General features: G+C 48.6%; 1 protein-coding gene across 1 annotated transcript in view; it reads right to left on the reverse strand.

Annotated features, from left to right (window-relative positions):
* SEC16B (SEC16 homolog B, endoplasmic reticulum export factor) overlaps window positions 1-24580 on the reverse strand; it is a 38031-nt gene that overhangs the window by 12057 nt on the left and 1394 nt on the right. The window contains exons 2-15 of the mRNA XM_054037107.1: window positions 24375-24481; window positions 23519-23670; window positions 22143-22257; window positions 20753-20900; window positions 20074-20231; window positions 17914-17975; window positions 16691-16826; window positions 15691-15921; window positions 12986-13083; window positions 12423-12504; window positions 11285-11402; window positions 8970-9081; window positions 6311-6416; window positions 2372-2512 (exon numbers count right to left, since the gene is read on the reverse strand). Coding sequence (XP_053893082.1) covers window positions 2372-2512; window positions 6311-6416; window positions 8970-9081; window positions 11285-11402; window positions 12423-12504; window positions 12986-13083; window positions 15691-15921; window positions 16691-16826; window positions 17914-17975; window positions 20074-20231; window positions 20753-20900; window positions 22143-22257; window positions 23519-23670; window positions 24375-24481 — 1766 coding nt within the window. The remainder of the gene's footprint in view (window positions 1-2371; window positions 2513-6310; window positions 6417-8969; window positions 9082-11284; window positions 11403-12422; window positions 12505-12985; window positions 13084-15690; window positions 15922-16690; window positions 16827-17913; window positions 17976-20073; window positions 20232-20752; window positions 20901-22142; window positions 22258-23518; window positions 23671-24374; window positions 24482-24580) is intronic.

A 24580-nucleotide genomic window follows, 5' to 3' on the forward strand; every position in this document is an offset into this window, starting at 1 on the left:
ACCACTGCTCCACTAAGTTGTGAGCTGTTAGATACCTGGCTGAACTCTTAGCATGACTCTGTAACTGACACACTCATGACGTCTGCTCCATAGAAGGTGACAGAGACACACTTTAGCCAGACAAAGAGACGGGCTAATTCACCACTAGCCAGTGTAACACCATTGCCTTTGATCAAGTGACAGCTAATTGGCCAGGGGTTACTAGCCCAAGACATTAGTTAAGGGTTATTATTAATGATGATGATGGAGATTGTGCAGTAAAACATACGAACATAGAGTAAAACACATGCCCTGCCCCAAATTGCTTACAGACAAGACAGACACCCACAGCCTGCAACTAGGGACAATAATTAACAGGAGAGTGAGTGAGGAGAGATTCCTGGTGTATGAGCAAATGGAACCATATGGGAGAAGTTCTTTGTCCAGGTGGGCAGGGTCAGATCTTGTCAGATACAGACATGGGTTCATTCTAAACCAATACCAAGAGACAAGAAATTAGAAGTGTGATTATTCCTAAATGGGAGGATGCTTAATCCAAAAGCTAATAGATGCTTTGATCCAGTATTAATGAACCAACACCTGGTTGTAAATCGTCCCCGCCTTCAAAGGAAGGGAAGTCTTAATCAAACTCTAATGGGGATCATAATTCGTAACACAGTCTGCAACATCAAAGACAAGAGAGGTGCTATAACTGTGCTGGTTTTTCATCTGAAAGCCCGTTCTCGCAGGAGAAGTGTTATTCCCAGCAGAATGGCCCATCTGAGAGGCTGTTAGAGTAAATAGGTTTCCACAACAGGTGGATCCAGGTAAGTGCTACAACATTATGTAACTCCAACTTTAGGGCTAGTGTGACAGGGATTTTCACAGCACCTGCCTCAGGTGTGTATTACCTAAGTATTTTTTCTCTCTCTCTTTAATCTACATTGTGGCAATGACCAGGAAATATTTCTTTTGCTTCATTTCAGGTGAATTAGGTTTTGACTGTATTGTTCCCTGGGCTCCACACAATGGAGCTTTAGCAGGAAATAGAACTCGGAGAAAGATGAATGGGATAGACTATGAATGGGTCCAGGACAATGACAAGGTCGTACTGCAGAAAGGGCAGGTGCCACTGTCAGTATTATAGAGCCAAATGGTTCAAGAGACAGCTGCCTACTAAAGGGATCAGTGCAGTCACCTGTATCACTGGAGCTTCATCCACAAACAGGGAGGCAATGTAGTCTAGTTGATTGAGCACCTAACTGGCATGCCAAAGACTTGAATTCTAGCCCTGGCACTGGCTTGAGCACATTACTTCCCTGCTCTGTGCTTCAGTCCCCCCATCTGGGAAATGGGTACAAGGATACTGTCCTCCTTTGTCAGGTGCTTTGAGCTCTACTGATGAAAAGCCCTATGTAAGAGCCAGGTGCTGCTGCTCATTCTTCTGTTTTTTTGGGACAAAGGGGTTGGCTTGTTTTTCTAACGCCATCCCGAACATGAGAAAATAGGACATTTTCTGGTTTAAAATAAAGACTTCTGCATACTTTAATCCCTAAAATAGATGTGAAAATTACAACATCTTACCATAAAATAACAACAATAATACCCAGCTCTGACAACTTCAATAACACACCCCAAATCCTGTAGCTGATGTGAGATTATGATTTCTTGTGGCATATTCCTTCTAATGCAAGTCAGACCAGTTCTAATAGTGAATATCTAAGTAGCTGCCTATGGACACACACAGACATCCTTGGAATCCGTTATAACACCTGAGTTTGCAAATGTTATCCCAGAATGATACATTCAATAGGAAGTATCAAGAACCAGTTTTAAAATAGATTTTAACTTCATAAGTCTCCACCATTTTTAACTTTGTAGAAGCTTCAAAGTGAGATTTCCTTCTTCTGCAATTTTGTGTTCCTTCCTAGTTGGCACATGATGCCCCTTCCCCTCCACTCCCCTTTATTTGATATTAGACTTGGCTCCTGCATAGTTGTTTCAGCACCATGGGTGAGGCCAGCACATATCTCATTTAGGCAGTTGCTACGGAAAAATCACCAGAGGCAGCCAGACAGCACAGCCTATTGCATCCCAAAGGACTCATGTATGTACTGGGTTGAGCTTAGTTGTCATACTCCAGCAAATAGATGTTCGGGGCTGATTTTCAGAAGTGCTGAGCTCTTGGGAGCTCCAGGGGCTCAGAGACATTTCCTAACAGCAGAAGGTTGATTGTTATATAGGCCTAGGCAACTTGACAGCATTCCCGAAATCCTGCCTCATGTAAATCAAGGGCAAAACTACCAGCAGGGCCAGGATTTCACCCATTCAACACGTCAGCTAACCCCCACCCACAGCCAAAGCAAACAAGGACTGGTTACAAGAGACGCACCTTGATAACCTGTTCTAACAGCACCGGATGGCTGGCCTGGGTCTGGTCTAGCAGAGCTGTGCCAATCCCTTCGCAGTAATGCAAGGCCTGGGAGGTGAGACCATAGTCCGCCAGGCGTGCAGCGTAAAGGAGTTTATACACCTTGGAAAAGGAACGAGAAAAATGACTGTCCAGGCGAGGAGAAGAAAAGGAAGGAAGAAGCAGCCCAGTTGCTCAGAAGGTGAGGTCCCTGTACAGCCTTGATGGAGGTGTCTGACTCAGAGGCAGCATGGTCCAGTGGGTAGCACACAGCACTGCAAATCAGGAGACCTAGAGTCTAGTCTTGGCTCTGCTTTGTGACCTTGAGTAACTTCCCTCTCTGTGCCTGTTTCCCCTTGCCAGTCTTCTCTATTTAGACTGTTGGCTCTTTGGGGCATAGACTCTCTCTCCGAATGCATCTGTGCTGCACCTAGCCTAGTGGGGGTCTCTCAGTGCCTAGACAATGAAATACCAACTTGCAGTCAAGGAGGGAACAGCCCAGCCCTATTGCAGCACCATGCCATATCTCGGAATTCCGCATTAATACGTCCGCTTAGAAAGGCACGAAACAGAGACAGGCTCAGTTGGTCATGTCTTAGGTGCAGTGGGGCTGAAGGTCTCATTATGATCTGTAAGGGGCGTTTGTCCATATCAAAAACCCACCATCCATTGCAGCAAGCTAGCTGGCTCGGCTCACCTCAGGCTCGCGGCTGGAATTGCAGTGAGGCTGGTTTTGAAGTCAGGGTAAAGATGTGCCAGCAGATCTGTGGGGGAGGACCCTAGCCAGAAATATTTATTTATTCACCTGATTTGTGCAACGCTTGAGGCTGCAGCAGCTGGGTTCTTATGCACAATGTTAAAAGTACATCAGTTACGCATGGCTATTAGAGAAGGGAAAGCTAGGCAAAAACTAAAGCAGATCAATACGTGTGGCACTCTGCCCTGAAACTTGCTAGACTCGTGCTCTGATGATCTGTGAAGGGGAGTGAATTCAAAAGACCCTCCATTGAGGAAGCTCTGCTGAGCCCAGGGAGGGCCTGATCTCTCACTGCTTCGCATCTGTGCAAAGCGTGTAACCATCACCGTTCTGCTTTGTACTTCCTCTGCACGGGCGTGAAAGGCAGCGGAGACTCAAGTCCTCCAGGTGGATTTCAAGGGCAGCCCCTTGCAGAGCACATGGCGGTGAGTCTAGCTGAAAGGTGACTCTTTGCAGTTTTGTGTAAGAAAAGAAGAGCTGCAGCCTCCTGGGTCACTAGATGATAAAGGAGACTGAGCACCTATGGACCCTACAGAACCCCCAGGCTGTGAATCACTTGGGACAAAAGCAGCCAGGCACTCCCAGCAGATAAGCAGCATCAGCACTTTCTCCATGACTCCAAATGCTTCCCCTTGCCCTCAAGTCAGGTAAAGAGCTGTAAGTTGAGAGGGAGGTTGGACTAGCCAGGGTTGGAGTAGCAGGGGGCGTGGCAGGTCAGGGTTATGATGGTGGCAGTGTTTAAGACTGGACGTGGCGAGAGGTTCTACAGGCCGGGACAGACAGTGATAAATAGCAGTGACACTAGTAAATGTGCCTGGATCCCCAAAGGGATTTAGCTATTGTAATGCCTAATTTTTAGGTGCCTAGAAAATCACTGGCACAACAACGGGAGCCACAAAGCCTGAGGTAGGCGCCTAGACTCCCTATACAATCAATGGGGAGACACAGGAGTAGGGCTGGCTTAGCTGCCATGGAGAAGCCCAAGATAAGACAAGACAAGCCCAAACAAATAACTGCTGAAACAACTATTATGAATGTGTTTATTGTAAATAAGCGAAGCAGAAGCTAACTACACTCACTGTTGTGGGTATGCCTATAGTAAACACAGTAGGCAGAAACACCCTGAACCGAGATGCTTGCCTTACACATTCTGCAAAGCGATTGGTCTTTACGTGTGAGATATATAGAGGTTAATAGCTAGGAAAATGTATATATAATATGCTGTGTGACATGAATTGGAATTGTGGTATCACCCTGTACCTAGCCAGCGTGGATGAAGAGCTGTCCCATGCCTAATTAAGTAACCGGAGTGACGAGCTGGAGTCAAACTGAGTTTCAGGGGTCCCAGAGAACTGGATGAAGTGTTCTCCCAGAAGAGGACGAGGTGCTCTGGATAAGCGGAGCGGAAAAGGTCTCAGAGGGAATCCCAACAGTAGGCGCCTTAGACTGCGATCCATGAAAGCCAGCATGTTGGTCAATGGGAGACGCCAAAGCAGGGATGTGTTCTAAGCCCTGCCCCCTCACAGAGTTCTGAGCCTATGTCCAGGTTGCAGGAAGGCGTCTATCTCCGCTAGTGATCCATAAATGGGGGGAAGATAGGCCCTCCTCCACCCAAGCCACATGTGGGACCCGATCTGGTAGGCACGCCTAACTCCATGCAAAACAGCTGAGGGCGGGGTAGGAGGAGCAGATACGGGAGGCTACCAGTTCAAGTCCCCCCCTCTACCTGATGAGGAAAAGGGATTTGTAGAAGGATCTGCCCTATGGGATAGTCTGATGTAGGTTTCCCTTAATCTCTCCTATTGAGGTTGTGCCACTTTAATTAAATACATGAATAATTAAATATTAATTGGGCCAAAGCAAGAATGACTCTAAAGCCCAGTGGTTCAGGCCCTCACTTGAAAAGTGGCAGAGCCCTGTTCAAATCCCTTCTCATCAGGCTGAGGGGGGACTTGAACCAATGGTCTCCCACATCCAGGGTGAGTACCCTAACCATTACAGGTTATAAGGGAAGCTCTCTTCCGACCCCTCGCTGTTTTGTATGGAGTTAGGCATGCCCACTAGATCAGGCCGCACACACGTTAGGCGGACAAACGTCTATCTTCCCCCAGGTTATGGATCGCTCTGGGCATTAGATGTGAGACAGTGGTCTGGGTGTCTACAGTGAGCCAGCAAACTCAGAAGGCAGAAATTTTGGCACCTAGAGAACTTTTACAGTGCAAATTTAGGCCCCGAGTGAGTTTAGGCACCCACAGGATTAGGCAGCTGCTGAGCAGGGCTTTTGTGGACAGCAGTGGGGCCTAAAAATGGGCCTTAGGTGCCTAAGTCTGGGGGTTAGGTTCCTAAGTCCCTTTGTGGATTCAGGCCAGGGACCTCTGCCTTTCTATAGTTCCTTTCATCTTTACCACTTTACAAATACTACATAAAGCCTCACAACCCCACAGCGACACAGGTGAGAATTAGCAAATTCTTTATATGGGCGGGGAAACTGAGGCACACAGCCATACAACTTGCCAATGGCAAGTCCTAGTCCCTTATTCTAATGACTAGATGACGCTGGCCATCAACGGAGCTGTATGTAGTACCCTGGTATGGAATAGCAAGGCACCCTTCAGGTGAGGACAGAGATGCATTGGCACAGTAAGGGTAGGACTGAAAGAACAAGGGCACAGCAGGGGCATGCACTGGCACTACTGGGTGAGGAAGCTGGTGCAGTGCCTGTGTGTACTTTGCCAATACTAATGCATCCTACACTTTCACGAGCTCCCAAGTCACTTCCCAGACACAGAGGGGATGAAAATCACCTCTCACCCTCAACTCTGGGTTATAGAAATTGAGACATTGTCCTGAGCTGTCTATACTGGGTGAGGATGTACCCAGCCAGCAACGGTTGAGGCTGAGGATGGTGCTTAGACAGGAGATGGAGGAAGAAGAAAAGAGAAAAACTATCTGTAAACAACACTGGGTGAAGCAAGGCATGGAGGATAGCAAAGTTCTTTAGGGACCATTTGAATGCAGAACGTAATTTTATACCATAGTCTGTGGCAACAGGCATATCAGAAATGCATTAGGTTGTGATTTGTGGAGAGGTTACATTACAGCACATTGATCACTTGTGGCTCTGCGCATCAAATGTACTGACTGTACCTGACTGTTTCCATTACCTGGAAGGAGAGGATGAAGGATTTGGGACGTCCCAGCATCTGACAATACTCAAAGATTTCAGTCCTTAGGATAGATTCCGTCTTGGCAAACTGTACAAATGTCTGACTGAAAGGAGAAGGCAGAGAGGTGAGGTCAGGAACAGAAAGCAAGACTCTTCCTCTCCGTGATAAACCTGCATGTCTGGGATATGGAATGTCCATCCCTCACCCCACCAATCTTCAGAATGTTAAACTGACTAGGAGCAAAAGTGAAACTGATTAATGCCACAGCCAGTCAAATCCCACCAACAAAAGCTTCCTTAAAAAGCAGGTAAGCACCAAACCCATCCACACGAACCTTTAAAAGCAAAAAGAACAGGGAGTACTTGTGGCACCCACAAGTACTCCTTGTTCTTTTTGCTGATACAGACTGACGCGGCTACCACTCTGAAACCTTTAAAAGCAAGGACGTGACGAGGTACGGCAATCTTCTTTAACATCCTATAACACCCGCTCCATTCACTCACAGACACACTCCATGCAGCACTCCCTTGCCCCTCCAGCACATGCAGACCCACAGGCACACCCCAAATCCCTCTAGCTCACACAGCAGCAGAAAACCTCTGCAATATTAATAAGTGTTTACTAGAGGCACCTGTGCATTGTTTAAGTGTGTGACATGGTATTTGTAAATGTGGCAAGTCTGAAACCTCCATGATTCTAAAAAGGAACAAACAGCATAAATGGCAAAAAGCCAATTAGATTGTTAAAATCCTTTCACTGGTAGTATCTGGACTGCTAGAAACATGCAGGAATTTTTTAGTAAGTAAGATTTCTGGCTGGGCCCTGAGGGAGATGGCCTGCCTTGAACTCTTTGAAAATCCCAGCCCTTAAAAAATATTTTGTCCCTTTACAGTAAACTACTCTATCTACCACACTCAATCAATGGGGATCTGGATTCTACTAGGCAGCCCTGCAGACTGTGGGCCTGCTTTCCACTGCCTTTTACCCTCTGTGCAATTATTCACACCTGTGCACAGCGACTGGCAAACATTGCCATTCCAAGTGGACAGCTTTTTACATCCACTTTGCCCAGATGTAAATGATAACTCCAGGCAGCAGTGAATCAGACCAAGTGAGATGGGGCTGCTGAGCAGTGACCTTCATTCGGAGATCCAGAGCAAAGAGCCCCTCCAAATGAAACAGATCATTACTCTCTTCCAGAGAAAAGAAGAACAGGAGTACTTGTGGCACCTTAGAGACTAACAAATTTATTAGAGCATAAGCTTTCGTGGACTACAGCCCACTTCTTCGGATGAAGAAGACAGAGCTGAAGTCACTTCAGTCAGTAGCCTGGTTTTTAGAACCAGGAGTCTCAGTGACATCCAGTGGACAGTTTGGTTAATGGCAGGTGGATTCTCCCCAGCCGACACCTGGGGCATACACCCAGTCTCCAGTTATTGATATATGTGGGTGGGGGTATTTATGTTTTTGGGCTTGGAAGGCAGAGGGTGGGCAAGGAGGAAAACGCTCAAGTGTGTTAAAACATCTCCCCACATTATCAAATGTACTGCTGCCCAAACACCCGTCTACCTCAAGCACTGCACACTGCTGCTGCCTGGGTGCTGGGCTGCTTCAGTTCATCCCCATGAATGTGACTACAATGAAAGGCTCAACCCACAAATCCAGGAGGTAACATGGCTGCCAAGCATAACCCCTTCAGTGCCCTGTGAGCGTCAGAGTTCAGTGTGTCTTTCTTTCCACGGACCTACTGTGTATCCTTGAGAGCATCCCTTGCCCTTTCTGTGCCTAAGCCCCTCCACCTCTAGAATGAGTGCCAAGTGAAGCTCCCTCCAAGGCTCTTTAGAACTTGGGCTGGGCCTCCCCCATTCTAACTAGCTGGCTCAACACAACCAATAGAATACCCAACAGCGGCATTTTTGGTCACCTAGGGTGCAGCGATTTGGAGTGCTGCTCCAGCTGCGTGGTTGCCATGCCATTGAAATGTGACCCGGCCACCCCTCCATACAGACAGAGGGACAACTGGTCCAATTTCATTGAGTGGCATTGTGAACTGGCACATGGGGAGTCTGTTCCTGGAGTGCAGGGGAGTGCGCCAAGACCTGGACTCCTGGTGGCACCAGCTCACATGGTATGTGAATAAGAGAGCGGGGAGACTCCCCAGCCAAGGGAAACCTGGGGTTCCTGCGGGATGGGAGGAATGAGCAGGGGATGGAACAGGGTCTTCAGTATTGGGGGGAGGCAGGGACTGGAATTTGTCCCCTCAAGAAATCTCTGAATTGGCACCATTGATAGTGCCACTCTCTGAATGGCATCATCATTCCCAATATACCTTCGACCATTAGCACAATGCACAGCGCTCTAGCGAGGTTAGCAGGGAACTCCTGAGTCCTGTTCCCAGCTATGCCACTGTTTTAGAGATGGCCTTAGGTGCAGCATTCCACCTTTCTGTTCCTAAAGACTCTGCCTGGTAACATCTTCAATTAAAATGGAATCTTAAACAACAACAAAAAATAAACTATAAACTAGATCTCCCTCCTTGGAAGGGAGTGTTAGTTCCTGTTTGTAAAGCCATTGGAGATCCCTGGGGGAGCTGTTCTGACTCCTAAGAATGACAGCTGTAAATATTTGCAGGAACCTGCATGCTTGGCTTACTCACCTGGGGTCACTGCCCAGCAAGACAATGTGGTCTGTCTTAACCCCGTAGTGACCAAAAGGGACATTCGCCATTAGATAGCAGAAGTGAGCAGCTTCTATTAACCCTCTCCCAGCTGGACAGGAGAAAAGGGACAAAAGCCAGTCACAACAAAAATACACCTTCAAATGCGCACATTACAAAACAGCTGTATCCATCTCCCCTCTCTGCCCATTCAAGACCCCCAACCCCGAGGAAACCCCCACACCCTACGTCCTCTTGCACGGCTGTTATTTTGCTAGTCATCAAGTTTAATTTTCCATTAGATGACCTGACTGGGTGGCAGAAGCACATGTCTGGCTCCCATTTAGCTTCTTCAGGATGTTTCAATGTAGCAAAATCTGTGGCGAGGCTTTCTACCATTGTCACCGCATAACTGGCACTAAGAATAAGCCGGTTAAGTCTCTCTGTCAGCCATATCTGTGACTCATGCACTAGGGCAGAGGTATGCATTTCAGAGCCTGCGATAGGGATATTTCACCAGCAGGAGTATACAGTGTCTATTATCTGATTGAGCGTGCAAGGCAGAGCAGTATTCCCATTCCTTTCCCTGCCACCCTGCACACCTGTCTTTTCACAGTTACTTACACCCATGTCTGCACATATACTGCTGTACATCCACACACACACACACACACACACACGTTACATTGCCCTGGAACATGTTGGCTCGTTGTGTTAAAGGCAGCCAGGCACACAGGTATATGGGCAAGGGTATGCATGCAGATACTGGCCTGTGGGCACAAGCGCACAGACACGCAGTCACAATTGCGTACACTACACAATTACATGGAAAGGAGCAGATGCACAATCTTGTCAAGACTCACAAACATACACATCTGTTCATAACAGCTTACATAGCCCCTGGTGCTGCCAAGGCATCTTATGGCCCTTTAATAGAAGCTGTGCAGTAATTTAATAATACAGTCATGCGGCTTAGCTAAAGAGGAAATAAAGGGTTGTTCAGCTTGGAAGCAAGAGGTCACCCCAGGGTCACAGTGTAGGGAATTCACAAGAGAAAAGGCTGCTGCACCAGTCCCCCAGAATGACCTATGCAGGGGCAGGCGAGACCAGTGGCTGGCATCTGATGGCTCAGGGGTGAGAAGGCAGCCAGTACCTCTCTGAATGTATGCAAGTGGCCCCAACGCATAGTTCCTTCATGGTGGGCAGTGAGTTCACAACAGCATGAACTGCACCCATTTAAACCACTCCATGATGCAAACTCACTCCCAACTGCATGCAAGGAGCACAAGCCCAAGCTAGCCAAGAGAGCTGAACAGATATCCACTCACACCACCAATTCCACAGACACACAAATCCAGGCTGGCCAAGAGAGCTGAGCAGATCCCAGCCATCCCACCATTCCTAGGTGTGCTCACCTTACCCTGCAGGCACCTTGTCAGCCACCTGTTCTCACATGGCCTCTCTCTGCCCCACTGAAGTATATGTCGGGGTCCATACACATAGACAAAAATTAAAGAACTGAACTTGGCTTCTGCAGGAGGGAAGCCTGGGCCGGCGGGAGCTCTGTGTGCTCAGCGTCTCGCAGGGCCGGCTCCAGGCACCAGCTCAGCAAGCAGGTGCTTGGGGCGGCCAAGGGGAAGGAGCGGCACGTCGGGCTGTTCGGCGGCAATTCAGCAGCGGGTCCCTCGGTCCCTCTTGGAGGGAAGGACCTGCCACCAAAGTGCCGCCAAAGAAGAAAGCGGCGCAGTGGAACTGCCACTGATCGCAATTGTGGCTTTTTTTTTTTTTTTTTTTCCTTCTCTTGCCGCTTGGGGCAGCAAACATCCTGGAGCCGGCCCTGGCGTCTTGGAAAAGCCCTTTTCTAATTTAGGTGTCTAACTTTAGCCATCCACATCAGAAAAAGTTGACCTGTACATTTCTGAGTGGCAGCAAATCTTATTGCAACTGGAAATTAAATATCTGAGCTCCTCTTTTCCAGGTAGCAGTAGTAGGAACTTTCCAGCTCTGCACCACCAATGATCCCAACTGCTGGTCTGAAATGAGCCAGATGGCACTCCAAGTGGTGCTCAGCGCACACTCCCAGCAAGGCCAAGCTGTGTGAGGTGGTGAAGGTGATGTGGATGACTCTACAGTGGGGACAGAACCAAGCTTATTTCCATCAGGGTGGTTTTGAACCTGGGGGCAGCATTAGCCATTAAGTCACCATCCTCCCACCTCCTGTAATAGAGTATACTAAACGTGTGAGCACAATGGGGCGTCCTATCTGACACTAAATGTGAGCCGCTCAGCTGGACCCAGTCATCACCTCTCCTCACCCAAGGTGTCTCCCATGGCGACGATGGCCCGGTGGTTCAGCTCAGTGTCCCCAACCTGGTTGGACAGCATCACTGCCAGGTGTGGTCTCCAGTCTCCCCACCTGCCATCCCCACAGCACTGGGAGCAGAAACAAAGAAAGATTAATAGATAGTTTGGCTGCTTTAGCTCCTTGATCTGGCCTTTACTAGGTACAGAGCTATTAGAGCATCACAAAGGAAGGAACACTGTCTGTGAATAAAGAAATGAGGTGACTATGTCTGTTCAAGTAAGACCTTAAGGCGGAGGAGGCAGAAAAGCTACAGTGCATTTCTCTTTGCCTGCTTCTGGCTATGGCTTCACTAATGGTGCCTGGCAGTTTGTGCCTTCTGCAAGAAGCCATCGTAATGGCAATTAGTTTATGCCGAGTAACCAAAAACGTTCACCTAGCGTCATGCCTCTGTGTCAACCTCCACTCCAATCAGCTGAGCCGGGCCACCTCAGCCTCCCTGCATTACCTCTGTCCGCCTGAGCTTTCCATGTCCCCCCAAATTCCAGGCCCCTGTGCTCTTTCACGCCTCCACAGAAACTTTCCGCAAGTCAGCTCCATGCCTCCCCCACCTCTGTGCCACTTACGTAGTGCGCTAGGTTCTTACGCTACATCCCCGCTGTATCAGATTCCTATAGAGGAATGGCATTGTGCTGGTGCTAGCAGGGGACACTAGGTCATACTGGGGTTGTCACCAATCCCATATTCACAGGACAGCCCCCTTTGCACAAATCTGTCCTGTCCCTGTAAGCCAGACAGTTAAAAGAGTTCGACTGTTCACTGTGCTGCCTCACGATGTTGCATTGGTACGTGATGATACTGGGTCACCATGCATCGAGGCAGCGTCCGGACATGCACGTGCAGTCTCATGGGGCAAACAGAAATAGGCAGGGACCCTGATCCCACCAGCAGGTGGCCAGATTAGCAGCACAGTGAAAAATGGCCAATTACTTTGCTGTTCACTGCAGTGAACATCCTAGAGGACAAATTGATGATACTGAGACATTATCCTATGAAGCACTGCAGAGTGCCACTGAGGCCCGCTCTCCTAGCCCATACCAACACAAGGCGTTGAGGGAGGGGAGGGAGTTAGATGCTTTTCCATTCAGTACCAGAGCTGCCTGAGGTATCCTTCCGGACATGAGCTGGAAGAGAGTCTGCAGGGGGTCGTTGAGGGCCAGCGTGCTGGTGAACCTGCAAACCAAGAGCAGAGAGACGGGGCCATTATGCTGACAGGAAGGAAGGGCCGTCCAGTGATTAGAGCACTAGCTGGTACATGGATGATCTGGGTTCAATTCCTGCTCTGCTAAACTTTGTCTATGACCTTGGGAAACTCACTTAGCCTCTCTGTGCCTTAGTTCCCCCTCTGTAACATGTAGATAACACTTCCCTACCTTACAGGGCATGTGAGGATAAATACATTAAAGAGTGTGCAGCCTTCAGATACGGCAGTGAGGGGGCCACGTAAGTACCTAAGAGAGATTGATGGGTGAGCCCAAACCTCCAAGGCAGGGAGAGACAAACAGCAGAAATCCTCCATCCAAGGGCTCAGGTTGTGTGAGGCACAGACAAAGCGGGAGACTCAACAGGGATGTTATGCAGCTGTGAACAGCAGAGGAGGGGGCCAATCACATGAAGGGTTCTTGAGCACTATGCTCTGGCAGCTCCTACCCACCCAGATAGAACCCAGCTGTAGGTCCTCAGGTCCATCTTGCTTGACAGGAATAGGGCATGACCCCACAGCTGGCTTCTCATGGCCCAGTCCAGGGCTTCCTACAGCCAAGAGAAAAAAAAATGTCCTGTTACCATTTCTCTCTCTCCCACTGCTGTGAAAGGAAGGTCCTGACTTTCCAAGGCCTAGCATGGGACCTACAGCCTGATTCCCCTAGCCTAGGGCTTCCACCCATCTGCAGGGAGCCGGGCTTGTGAGAAATGAATTGATTTTTTTCATGGGTGTAATATATCCCCCGAAACGTGGGGCCAGCTCAAGCCTGCAATGGATGATGTGACTGTTGGGTTTACTCATCTGGAGCCAGCTTAGAGAAATTATTCTCCATCTCCCAGGCCTCCTTATGTTTATTCCTACCAGTACAAAAGTATTAGTGCTGTCCCATTGACTGCAAGCTTCAGGCTGCCTATTCATACTTACTGCCACAAAGTCAGAATTCTAGACTAGGCACTAAAGCCTTCTCTGAACTAGAGGTTTTCCCTCCCACCATTGCTACCACCGGTTCAGCTCCAACTGTGATAGCAAACACAGGAGCTCTTAGATGAGATGCCCTTGGCCATTATGGTTTGGAACACTGTGCCCCAAAAGAGCTGGAACTAGGGGTGCTGGAGGGGTTGCTGCACCCCCTGGCTTGAAGTGGTTTCCTTCACACACGGGTTTTACAGTTTGGTTCAATGGCTCTCAGGACCCCCACTATACAAATTGTTCCAGACCCCACCCTAATCAGGCTTAGCGGTCATGCTGGTTATCGACAGCAGAGCTCCTGCAATTGCTAGAATTAGTGGTGCTGCCCTGGTGTTAGCAACAGTGGGACATTTATGCCCTAATGCCAATTCAGGGGTTAATTCCACAAACAGGGTGTGACTTATCTGATTAAAATATGACCATATAGATCACTGTTGCTACCGCTATTCTATAATTGCAACAAATCTTGTACAAAGTATGTCAAGTAAGGTGTCTATGGAAAGGTTATGATTTGCTGAATATGATTATGCTATTTGTATGCTATTTTGTATCTGACGTTATGATTATTAGCTATGTACTTGTATTTCAAATGTTTGCTCCTGTGGTAACACCCACAAGGTATTTAGCCAGCACATTGTGAAGGAACTATTCAAGTTGAATGGCCCATCAAAGAACACTTAACTTACAATGGACTATGGAAGATGCCTATCTACACTTAATGAACTTTTCTGGGGACATTCTAACTAGAGTATGGGTAAGTGCCTCTGCTGTGACTAAGCAAAGCATGCAGTATTGTGACTTGCCCATGTGACTCCAAACTCCATCTTGTTACCTGTAATTTTCCACAAACTAGAACAATGGGTTTCCCTTCACTTGGCAGAAGCTATAAAAGGCCCTTGAAACATCTCCATTTTGCCTCTTTCCTGCTCAAACCTCTGGACTATGGACTTATAATAATGGAAGCATTCTAACCAAGGGACTGAGGACCTTCCAATGATTTGGAAGCAATCATACACTTAACAAGCCAGCAGTTTAATTCTATCACTGCTACAAGCCTGATCCAAGAACTTTGCAATTGTCATATGTATTTGATTCCTTTAACCAATTTTAACTCTCACTTTTCTTTTTTTCTTTTTTATAAATTAACCTTTAGATTTCGGGATACTAACAGATTGGAACGGCGTGATTATTGGGTAAGATCTGAGTTATATATTGATCTGGGTATGTGGCTGGTCCTTTGGGATCAGAAGAACCTTTTGTTTGATTAAACTGGTTTTAAATAACCACTCATCATTAAGTCTAGTGTCTGGGTGTTGAATCCAGGACTGGAATACCTAAGGAGGCTGCATTTCTGACTTCTTGTTAGCCAGTGTGGTGAGAGAGAAGTTTACTTTTGTTGCTGGATTGGTATATGGAAGAAAAACCACCAGTTTTGGGAAAAGCAACAAAGAATCCTGTGGCACTTTATAGACTGACAGACGTATTGGAGCATAAGCTTTCGTGGGTGAATACCCACTTCGTCAGATGCATGTAGTGGAAATTTCCAGAGGCAGGTATAAATATGCAGGCAAGAATCTAGATTGATTCTTGCCTAGATTCTTGCCTGCATATTTATACCTGCCTCTGGAAATTTCCACTATATGCGTCTGACAAAGTGGGTATTCACCCATGAAAGCTTATGCTCCAATACGTCTGTCAGTCTATAAGGTGCCACAGGACTCTTTGTCGCTTTTTACAGATCCAGACTAACACGGCTACCCCTCTGATACTTGACACCAGTTCTGGGGTATGTCTGCCCTTTTTCCCAGCAGCTTGTCCTGAATTTGGTATTCTCAGTTGTGATCCCCTAAGGCATGGTGACACAGGGACCTTCCTTAGCCACTACCACCCATTAGAGCCCTCTTTAAAAGACAAGCCAGTGTTAGACTGGGCCAAGGGAGGATTAGCAATAAACGCCACACTGCAGTCAGAGAAAGACCCGGGTCCAATCCTCTGGCTCTCTGAGCCAGTCAGAGTTACAGGAGCACTGTGGAGGTATCACTGTCAGCACCCCTCCCCCGCCCAATCAATTACAGAGAGGGGTTCATGGACCTGGAAAACCCACCTTTTCCTCTGCAGGCAGTGAAAACGTTAGAAAGGGAGCAGTGGGGAGTCTCTAGACACAAGTGTGCATGCACCCTACTTACTTTCTTTCTGCCATAGAAGAGGAGCTTGGTGAATTTCTCCACTCTCTGCTCTGGTGTCTCCATGCTGGGTGGGATCTCCCCAGTGAGGAGGTCTGGTGTCCCGGAGCCCTGCACTGGCCACTCTTCATTGGTCAGGTTGATCAGATTGGCCACTGGCTCTTGCCTTTTATACTTCTCCAGGCGCTTGCAGTCTTGCATCAGCAGCTCAGCTGTGTCTGAGCCCACCATGGACTGCACAGGGAAATAGAGGAACATGAGAACTGCCATCTTAGAAAAGACCAGTGGCCCATTTAGTCAGGTATCCAGCCTTGGCCAGTGAACAACACTGCATAATATGGAGGTAGGTATAAATCCGCCCAAATGCACCACACCAAATTACTCCCCATTACCATACTATGGGGAGTAATTCCTTCCTGACCCACCACTCCTGGTCAGTCTATTCCCTGAAGCATGAGGATCGATGGCCCATATGATTTTTATCCTAGTGAGTGTCATTAAAGAGTCTATTCTTAATCACATATACACAATGTTAGTGGAGAGAAAGTCAAGGCAACGAGTCATCAACCAGGGACATAATAGCAAAAATCAAACTTTAGATATCTCAGTGGTCTGGTCCTGATTCCTTCTAACATTCAGTGGCAGACCTCCCGCAGACTGGGTTCGATACACTAATCTCCTTCTGGACAGAAATATTGGCTCCTAAATTAAGTTGACAGTGTCCCTTTAGGTGCTGCTGTTCCACTGGAACACTGGTATTTCAAAGGTGCTGCACCTGGTTTGGGGAGCAGCCCTGGAGAGGTGTGTCTTCTATGTACCTGGTGCTTTGGGCTGCACTGAAGTGGTCAGCATTAATGGGGGAGTGAGATGCATTTAAGATCCCCCACAGCAGCACCTGGCTGCTTCAGACACACAAAAGGGATTCTCACAATGAGCCATCCTTAACTGAACCAAAAAGACTCATAAGGACTGGCACTCATCACAATGCATAAAGAACACACACCCCATTCTGCCGGCAAAGGAGGACCAAGAGTTTCCAGAGCAGGGCTGAGTCTCTGCCTCTCTCAGTCTCCAAATCACAGCTCATGGCTGCTTTGCGCTGGCAAAATGTCATCACATCCACCTTGTGCAAATCCTCCCTGCAGGAACAAGAAAGAGGGTGTTGGCAAGTGCAAGGCAGGACATCCTTAACAGCATAAGGGAGGATTCCTAGAACTCTGTGAGTTATGTGGAGGAATCCAGAAAATTATTCAAGGAGAGGTAGAAAATCAGAGATGTTCACATGCATATCAATAACACCACTATGCATCCGTCAGACAAAACATGTAATAAGGCTGGTTATTACGATTCCCATTTTGCAGATGGCCAAGCCACAAAGATTTAGAATGTATCCAAAATCCCTTCTTTGTGTACCTGTGACATTTTTAACCTGATCCAGATCAATCTATCTGCAGAGAACATCACAGCCGATTGGGCTCTAGCACCTACAATGCCACTCCACTAATATTGTCTCCTTCTACTGTGCTATTAACCTCTGGTCCTCAGACTTCCATCCAGCCTCTGTGCTTGCTCAATGCTTTTTGTAATTTCATTGCTCTTCTTCTGTTTTATCTCTCAGCTTTTCTCATGAGTGACTGAACGGCATCTCAGTATAAGCAATGTGATGCAAAGCAAACCTGATTGAACAACGATGGGTTGAGGGAAGATGTTCCCCAGGTCTACACTTACTGAAGCTCAGCTCCCAAGGAGCACAACATCAGGCTTCAGTTCTGCAGAGCGTGAGAGAACTGAAACGCCTGCTCATCCAAACCACTGGTTGTACAAAGATCGTGGATGTCCCACAAGCCCTTCTTACAACCTGGCTTTCCCTGGACTTGGTTACGAAATAACAGTCAAACAATGTTCTCTGAGCATTCCCAATAGAGCAAACCCACAGATCCAACCAACCACATGCACATTTCTGGATCTGGACCTGGACTTTGCCGATGGTCCTTATCTTTACAAAGGGCCTAGCCAAAACCCTGGGCCTGAACACCTTGAGGCTTTGGGGACTTTGAAACATGAATCCAAATTACATGCTTGGGCTCATCTCTAATTCCAGGTGACCATATCCTCCTTTAATGGTCAAGCTGTGTGTGTAGCAACCTGAAGAGAAGCTGAATGCTGGGACAGAAAGGAATGCTGATAGGGGACATGGTTTACTGTACACCTCCAATGGCATTGTACCTGACCAGAGGCCCTGGGAAGGCTCGCATCTCCTCCTGCTCTTTGGTGTCATGAAGGATTACCTAGGAGGCAAGAGCAGAGACTGTGACCAAGGCCCTGTCTGAAAGTTAAAGTGCTTTGGCAAAGGCTTTACTAGTACTGGGGATGCTTTTCTCAAAGCCATCTTTGGGCATACGTGTTATCTCGGAGCATATGCACTGACGTGTTTACCACCTTGATCCACACAACTATAAGAAGCAATTGCCTTTTACAATGGGATCTGGCTCCTATAATTGCAGTCCTTTGAGAGGGAGAAGGCTCCAGCTCAGAGGGGAAAAGGGGCAGATGCTGTGGAACACAGTCTATCTAAGGTGCTTATATGGCTCCCATCGCTGCTATCTTTAATGTATTTATTCTCCCACCACTCCTGGGAGGCAGGGCAGGGCTATTACCCCCCAGCACAGACGAGGAACTGAGGCACAGGGGACTTGCCCAGGGTCACACAGGAAGTCTGTGGCAGAGCAGGGACTTGAGCCCAGGTCTCACAAGTCCCATGCTAGTGCCCACCAGACCATGCTTCCTCAAATTGTCTCCTAAGAAGAGAGCTGTGACTCCAAGGCCTCTGGCTCAACGGGACCAATGATTTGGATGGCTACAGGATCCAACCCAGGTCACTCACATAGGGAATCCGCCAATAAAAGCAATCTGTGCAGAACCTGGAACTGGGCCTCAGTGTCTCATTCAAGGAACTGTAAGAACCAGAATAGCTCTACTCCTGTGTGAGATCCCTCCATCTGTGCTATGGCCAAGGGCTCCAAAGCAGAGTTCAACCACAGCTTTGGGTTATTCCATTTAACGACGGCAGAGCATGCCAGCAAAACATGCAGCCCGCTGTGAAGGTGCACACAACGTCCTCTGACAGGTTTCAGGGTAGCAGCCGTGTTAGTCTGTATCCTCAAAAAAAACCAGGAGTACTTGTGGCACCTTAGAGACTAACAAATTTATTAGAGCATAAGCTTTCGTGGGCTACAACCCACTTCTTCTTGAGCCCAGGTTAAGGACACTGCTCAACCCTAAAGACTTAGTCACCTTAAGGTGTGACTAGTTCCTAAGGGCATGTCTCCATGGGGTGGGGGTGGGGGGTTGATTTCTAAAGCGCACTAACATGTTGTTCCTTAACTGGTCTGTGTAGATCAGGGGTAGGCAACCTATGGCACATGTGCCGAAGGTGGCACGTGAGCTGATTTTCAGTGGCACTCACACTGCCCGGGTCCTGGCCACTGGTCCGGGGGGCTCTGCATTTTAATTTAATTTTAAATGAAGCTTCTTAAACATTTTAAAAACCTTATTTACTTTACATACAATAGTTTAGTTATATATTATAGACTTATAGAAAGAGACCTTCTAAAAACGTTAAGATGTATTACTGGCACGTGAAACCTTAAATTAGAATGACTAAATGAAGACTTGGCACACCACTTCTGAAAGGTTGCTGACCCCTGGTGTAGATCCTGCTGCACTTTACCATAGCACTATTTGCAACAGTGAGACATGGGCAGGAAGGGAGCTGGCACTGCTCAGGGAAATGGAGAGACGGCACAAAACTCAGATGCCTCAGGGTTAAAGGGGCAGTGTGGGCAGGGGATGGGAGGGTACAAAGGGTTACGGGGCAGTGCGGGCAGGGGATGGAAAAGCATGAGGGGTTACAGGGGCAGTGCGGGCGGGGGATGGGAGGGTACAAAGGGTTATGGGAGGGTACATGAGATAATGGGGCAGTGGAGGCGGGAGATGGGAGGATACAAAGGGGTTACGGGGCAGTACAGGCAGGGGATGGGAGGTACAAAGGGTTATGGGAGGGTACATGAGATAATGGGGCAGTGGAGGCGGGAGATGGGAGGATACAAAGGGGTTACGGGGCAGTACAGGCAGGGGATGGGAGGTACAAAGGGTTATGGGAGGGTACATGAGATAATGGGGCAGTGGAGGCGGGAGATGGGAGGATACAAAGGGGTTACGGGGCAGTACAGGCAGGGGATGGGAGGTACAAAGGGTTATGGGAGGGTACATGAGATAATGGGGCAGTGGAGGCGGGAGATGGGAGGATACAAAGGGGTTATGGGGCAGTGCAGGTGGGTGATGGGATGGCAGCTCTCAGTTGCAGGTGGCTGGGTGGTTGGTTACCTCCAGGCTGTGCATTTCAATGAGGGCAGGCTGCCCATCAGCCGGGGAGTTAGGGCACACTCGGACCAGCTGGCCTCCTGCTCCAAAGCACACTGGCACGTGAGGGAGGGAATACTTCTGCGGTGCCACGTGGTGCGGAGTGGACAGCAAGACTTCCTCTAAACAGCAACAAATGCACACAGAGGTCAGAGCCAGCCCTTTCACAGCCACTCAGCAAGCTTTGTTACTGGGGGAAAGCCCTAGGGACAGCACCTGACACACTTCCAGGCAGCACCAAGCTTTCTTTGCCAGCTGGTACAGGGGCCAAGGCCCCACAAACTGTGCCAGGCAGAATTCAGGGAAACAGCCCTTCTCTGAGCTGACTGAAGTCCCTACCAAATCTAACACTGGGTTATATGGACATACCCTACAGTACTGCTGGGCGATGCCCAGCATCCCCCTGTACTTTCCACATGCTGCTTTCCAAGTGCGATTTTCTGCACCATTAGGTGCCTTAAAAGCTTTTTAAAATCTGGCCCTAAGCATCAGTAATGGCCATTCGGAACTTCCCATGATGCTTTACAGGCTCATATGTGAGGGCAACAGCCATATTCTCATACAGCCCACTGTCCCCACCATGAGAGCGTCTACATGTGCCTGTCCCCCCCTCGGACGCCTGGTGCCCTCACCTCACACCCACCTGTTTGAACTGGACTCCAGGTCTCTGAAGGATCTGGGTCGTACTGATTGGGAGAGTCGCGCATGTACTGACTGAGTTCATAACTGCTGGAGCTGAGGCCAGATTCCTTGTACTGCACGAGCCGGCTGAGCTCACGTGGGGCGGGGAGCTGAAGGAAAAGAGAAGCCACAGGAGCCATGGGGAAAGGGAAGCAGAGAAAATAGCAGCCTGAGGGAGCCAGACGGGGAAGGTGGGAGGAGAGACTGGCAAGAGGGGTGAGAGTTGCTTTGTGTGGAAATGGAGCCATAACACAACAAACACATGTTGCACCTATACAGTGTGACGGTGCCCAGGTTGGCCAGCGCTGGTACTGGACCAGCGCCTGCAGAATGAACAACGAGGGTCTCTCCAGCTTGAGCTAAACTGCTTAGTCTCAAGTTAAGAGCTGTAACCGGCTTGTGTCCTCTGCGGATCTGGCACAGCGGGACAGACATCGCCCCCACTGATGAGCATGGTACAGCAGCGCCTCCCCTCAGATGATCTCAAGCACTTTAAGGTCTAAAACTCTTTTAGTCGCGCTTTGCTTGTTCCTGGCGGTTTTGATCAATATGATTCAGATCCTCCGTTGGTGTAAATCCGCATAGCTCCATTGACTTCGGTGGAGCTATACCAGTTGACATCAGCTCGCCCACTAGCCTACTACCTCTCACCAATCTGACACAGACACCCCATATGGCTGTCACCTGCTCCTCAGGAAGCAAATGAGCATTTTCTAGATATGTTTTGTCATTTGATCATTTGCAAAATGCAGTCACTCAGACAGAGTCTCCTGTCACTAGTGGAAATAAGCAGTGTCTGTCATAGGCAGCTGTCACCACCTCTTCTGGAAGCAAGTAACCGTGCTGCTGGACAGTCCCCTGGTGTGGGGAGGGAATGGACGAAAATAGAGGTCCTAGAATAACAGAGGGTGGAGAAATCCACCAAGACCAGCCTTTGGGCCAGTTCTAGGTGCAGCAAGGGTGGGCCCTGCCTCCAGATGCCATGCGGTGTGCAACTGACAGCCCTACAGAAGGAGACTTTGTGATAATGATATTAATAGCCCTTCCATCTTGTTTCCAGGTGAGGCTCTCAAAGCACTCTGCAAACAGTAATGTATCAACGCTGGAAGGTGGGGAAGTAACACTACCCCCATTTTGCAAACTGGGAAATTGAGGCAATGGGAGGTGAAGACATTTGCTCAAGGTCACACAGAGAGTTGGTGGTAGATCCAGGGATAGAACTCAGACCTCCTGACTGCCTGGTCCCTGTTCTAACAGCTACGCAACACTCCCAAACAGACGGGCTGACAGACACTCTCCAAAATCTCCAGAAGAACCTCAGATCTCCGACTCATTTGTTTCTCTGTGGTTACCTCATATGGCTGGAAGCTGGCATCCTCCACGCAGTTCCCCCGGGCTTCCACCCCAATCTGTTCCTGCCTGGGAGTAGAGATGTACTTCTCCTCATAGGAACTGTAGCTCTTTGAGCTGTGGGAGGGAACAGAATGCCAACCCAACATGAGGGCAGATGTGCCATGAGCCGTCCACAGAACCCACTGCAGATGTGCTCATCAAGTTCCAGTACTGATGACTTTCCTAGGTGAAAAGCCAGTGGCACGTGTGCTGCTGCCAGATGGGGGTGAAGACTCCCTCTCTTTATTCAAGGGAAATGAGAATACACAGAACCGGCTTGCTAGAACAGACAGTCTCCTGCAGAAAGGGACAGAGCTGTAGTTTTGCAGTCCAATGGCACGGATTCTGGCTGCATCCTGCCAAGATGAAGAGCTGTGTACTGAGTACTAAGGGCCAGATTTTAAAGGTATTTAGGCCCCTAACGAGCCAGATCGGCACCTAGTGGGATTGTCTGCACCATTAGGTGCCTTAAGAGCTTTTTAAAATCTGGCCCTCAGCATCAGCCCTCCTCTGGCTGCAATCACACAGGCCAAGCCACTGAAACGCAATTCACTGTCATCATTGTTTCCTGCGTGGGGTCAGTGTATCTGGTGCTGGACAGACACAGTCTCTGCCCAGTACAATTTTTAATCTAGAGGCCTGATCCAAAGCCCTTTAAGGTCAATGGGAGTCTTTCAGTGGGGACCGGATCAGGCCCTAGAAGCGCTAGGATGGCTAGCCCGACGCTAAGCATAGATAAGGCACAGGGAACCCTTTCTCCCCTGCCACATGCACACATCATAATCCCACTACCTGTGTCTTAGGAAGCTCAGGGTGGGGATATGGCTAGTACTGCCCAAAGCTCTAATCAGCTCCGCAGAGCACGTGACTGAGCAGGGCTGGGCCATGCACACTGACAGAGCGATGCTGTGGGAACCCCGGCTGCACCAGGTTTGAAACACAGTAGAGGACGTCCTTGAAACTGACCCAAGAGGCTATTTCAAGAGTGATCTAATAGTGACACCATGGGAAGCTGCAGGAGAGCCAGCAGGCACCGTGTATACACAGTAACACAAAACAGCTTGGGCCAATGGAGCCGCCGGCTGCATAACTGAGACTGTACTTGCTTGGGTCACAACTCACTAGGCAAACCACAACAGGGTGTGCAGCATGGGGTCCCACTGGCACGTAGCTACTAGAGACATTCCATCCCAGTGCATCTGGGATAACAGCATAACCGCGCACCCCCATCTATCACGTGTTATTGCTTAGGTTTTGAAGGGGGAAGTTGGAAACCTGCCTGCAAAGCTCATGCACAGACATTAGGTTCTTCCCTTCCCATTCTAATCACCCTTACCGGTATTGTGCCACATCGTTCTGCCCAAATGGGCTGGTATCCTGGTCATGACGGGAGTCTCTGTAGTAGTTCTGATCCCAGTAATTCATGTGCCTGCCATAAAGATCTTCGTGCCTTGGATCTGCACACTCAGAGAAAACCACCATAAAGATCTAGTATTTTTCTTCAGTGCAATTAGTATTAGCGAAGTTTTAAAAGGGACAACATTGAGTCAGGATTTGTCATTTGCACTCCATTGCTTCCAAATTATTCTGCCTAGTTAGTACAATGATATATATATTTGTGTGTGCGTGTGTGTGTACGTACAATACACACCTATAAATTACATGCACAGTAACAGACATCCCTTCCTTCACATTTCCTTTAGCCCAGAAATGTCATTAGGCTGCTAGCTCTGATCATGCAGCGAAATCAGCATTATCCTACACTGTCTGGGACCAGTAACAACTTGGTGCTTCACCGGCTACATGGCACTCAAATGCTCCTGTATGTCACTGCTGTAGCTGTCTCTCAGAGATGCAAACCCAAGTCAGTGCTCACATCATGAGACCAGGATTCAAGGGCTGAGAATGGAGGCAATGAATTCAGCTCCTCTGGAGGAGCTCTTTGGAAAGCCCATCCAATCAAGAAAAGGTGAGTAGCTGGTTCTGGAGGAGGCAACAACCAGCTCTCCTCCTCTAAGAGGGTTGGGCACCATGACATAGAGACATATGTATGTCAGAGAAGGGACGCATCATACAGGGCTAATGCTAAAAGAATGGTCAGGAATTGCCAACACAACAGACTAAGAGACTGGCCAGGCTAGCAAGAAACAGCAAGCAAAGTAGTTTTCATTTCCTAGAGGAACGTACAGTACCTCTCTCATGCTGCAGTACTTGGGAGGGTCTGTGATAACCTCTGAAAGCGTAGTCTTCCCCAGAGCTTGGCGATGGGTAGCTCCAGTAGGGGTCCTCATAGCCTTGCCTGAAATGAATCCCAAATATACAAAACAGAGAGGGCGGAGAACCAAAAGGAGAGCAAAAGAAAAGAGAGCGGAGCCCCGGCCTGGCTCTCTGGCCGCCG

This window comes from Malaclemys terrapin, chromosome 8 (assembly GCF_027887155.1).
Source record: "Malaclemys terrapin pileata isolate rMalTer1 chromosome 8, rMalTer1.hap1, whole genome shotgun sequence".
Taxonomy (NCBI): Eukaryota; Metazoa; Chordata; order Testudines; family Emydidae; genus Malaclemys; species Malaclemys terrapin.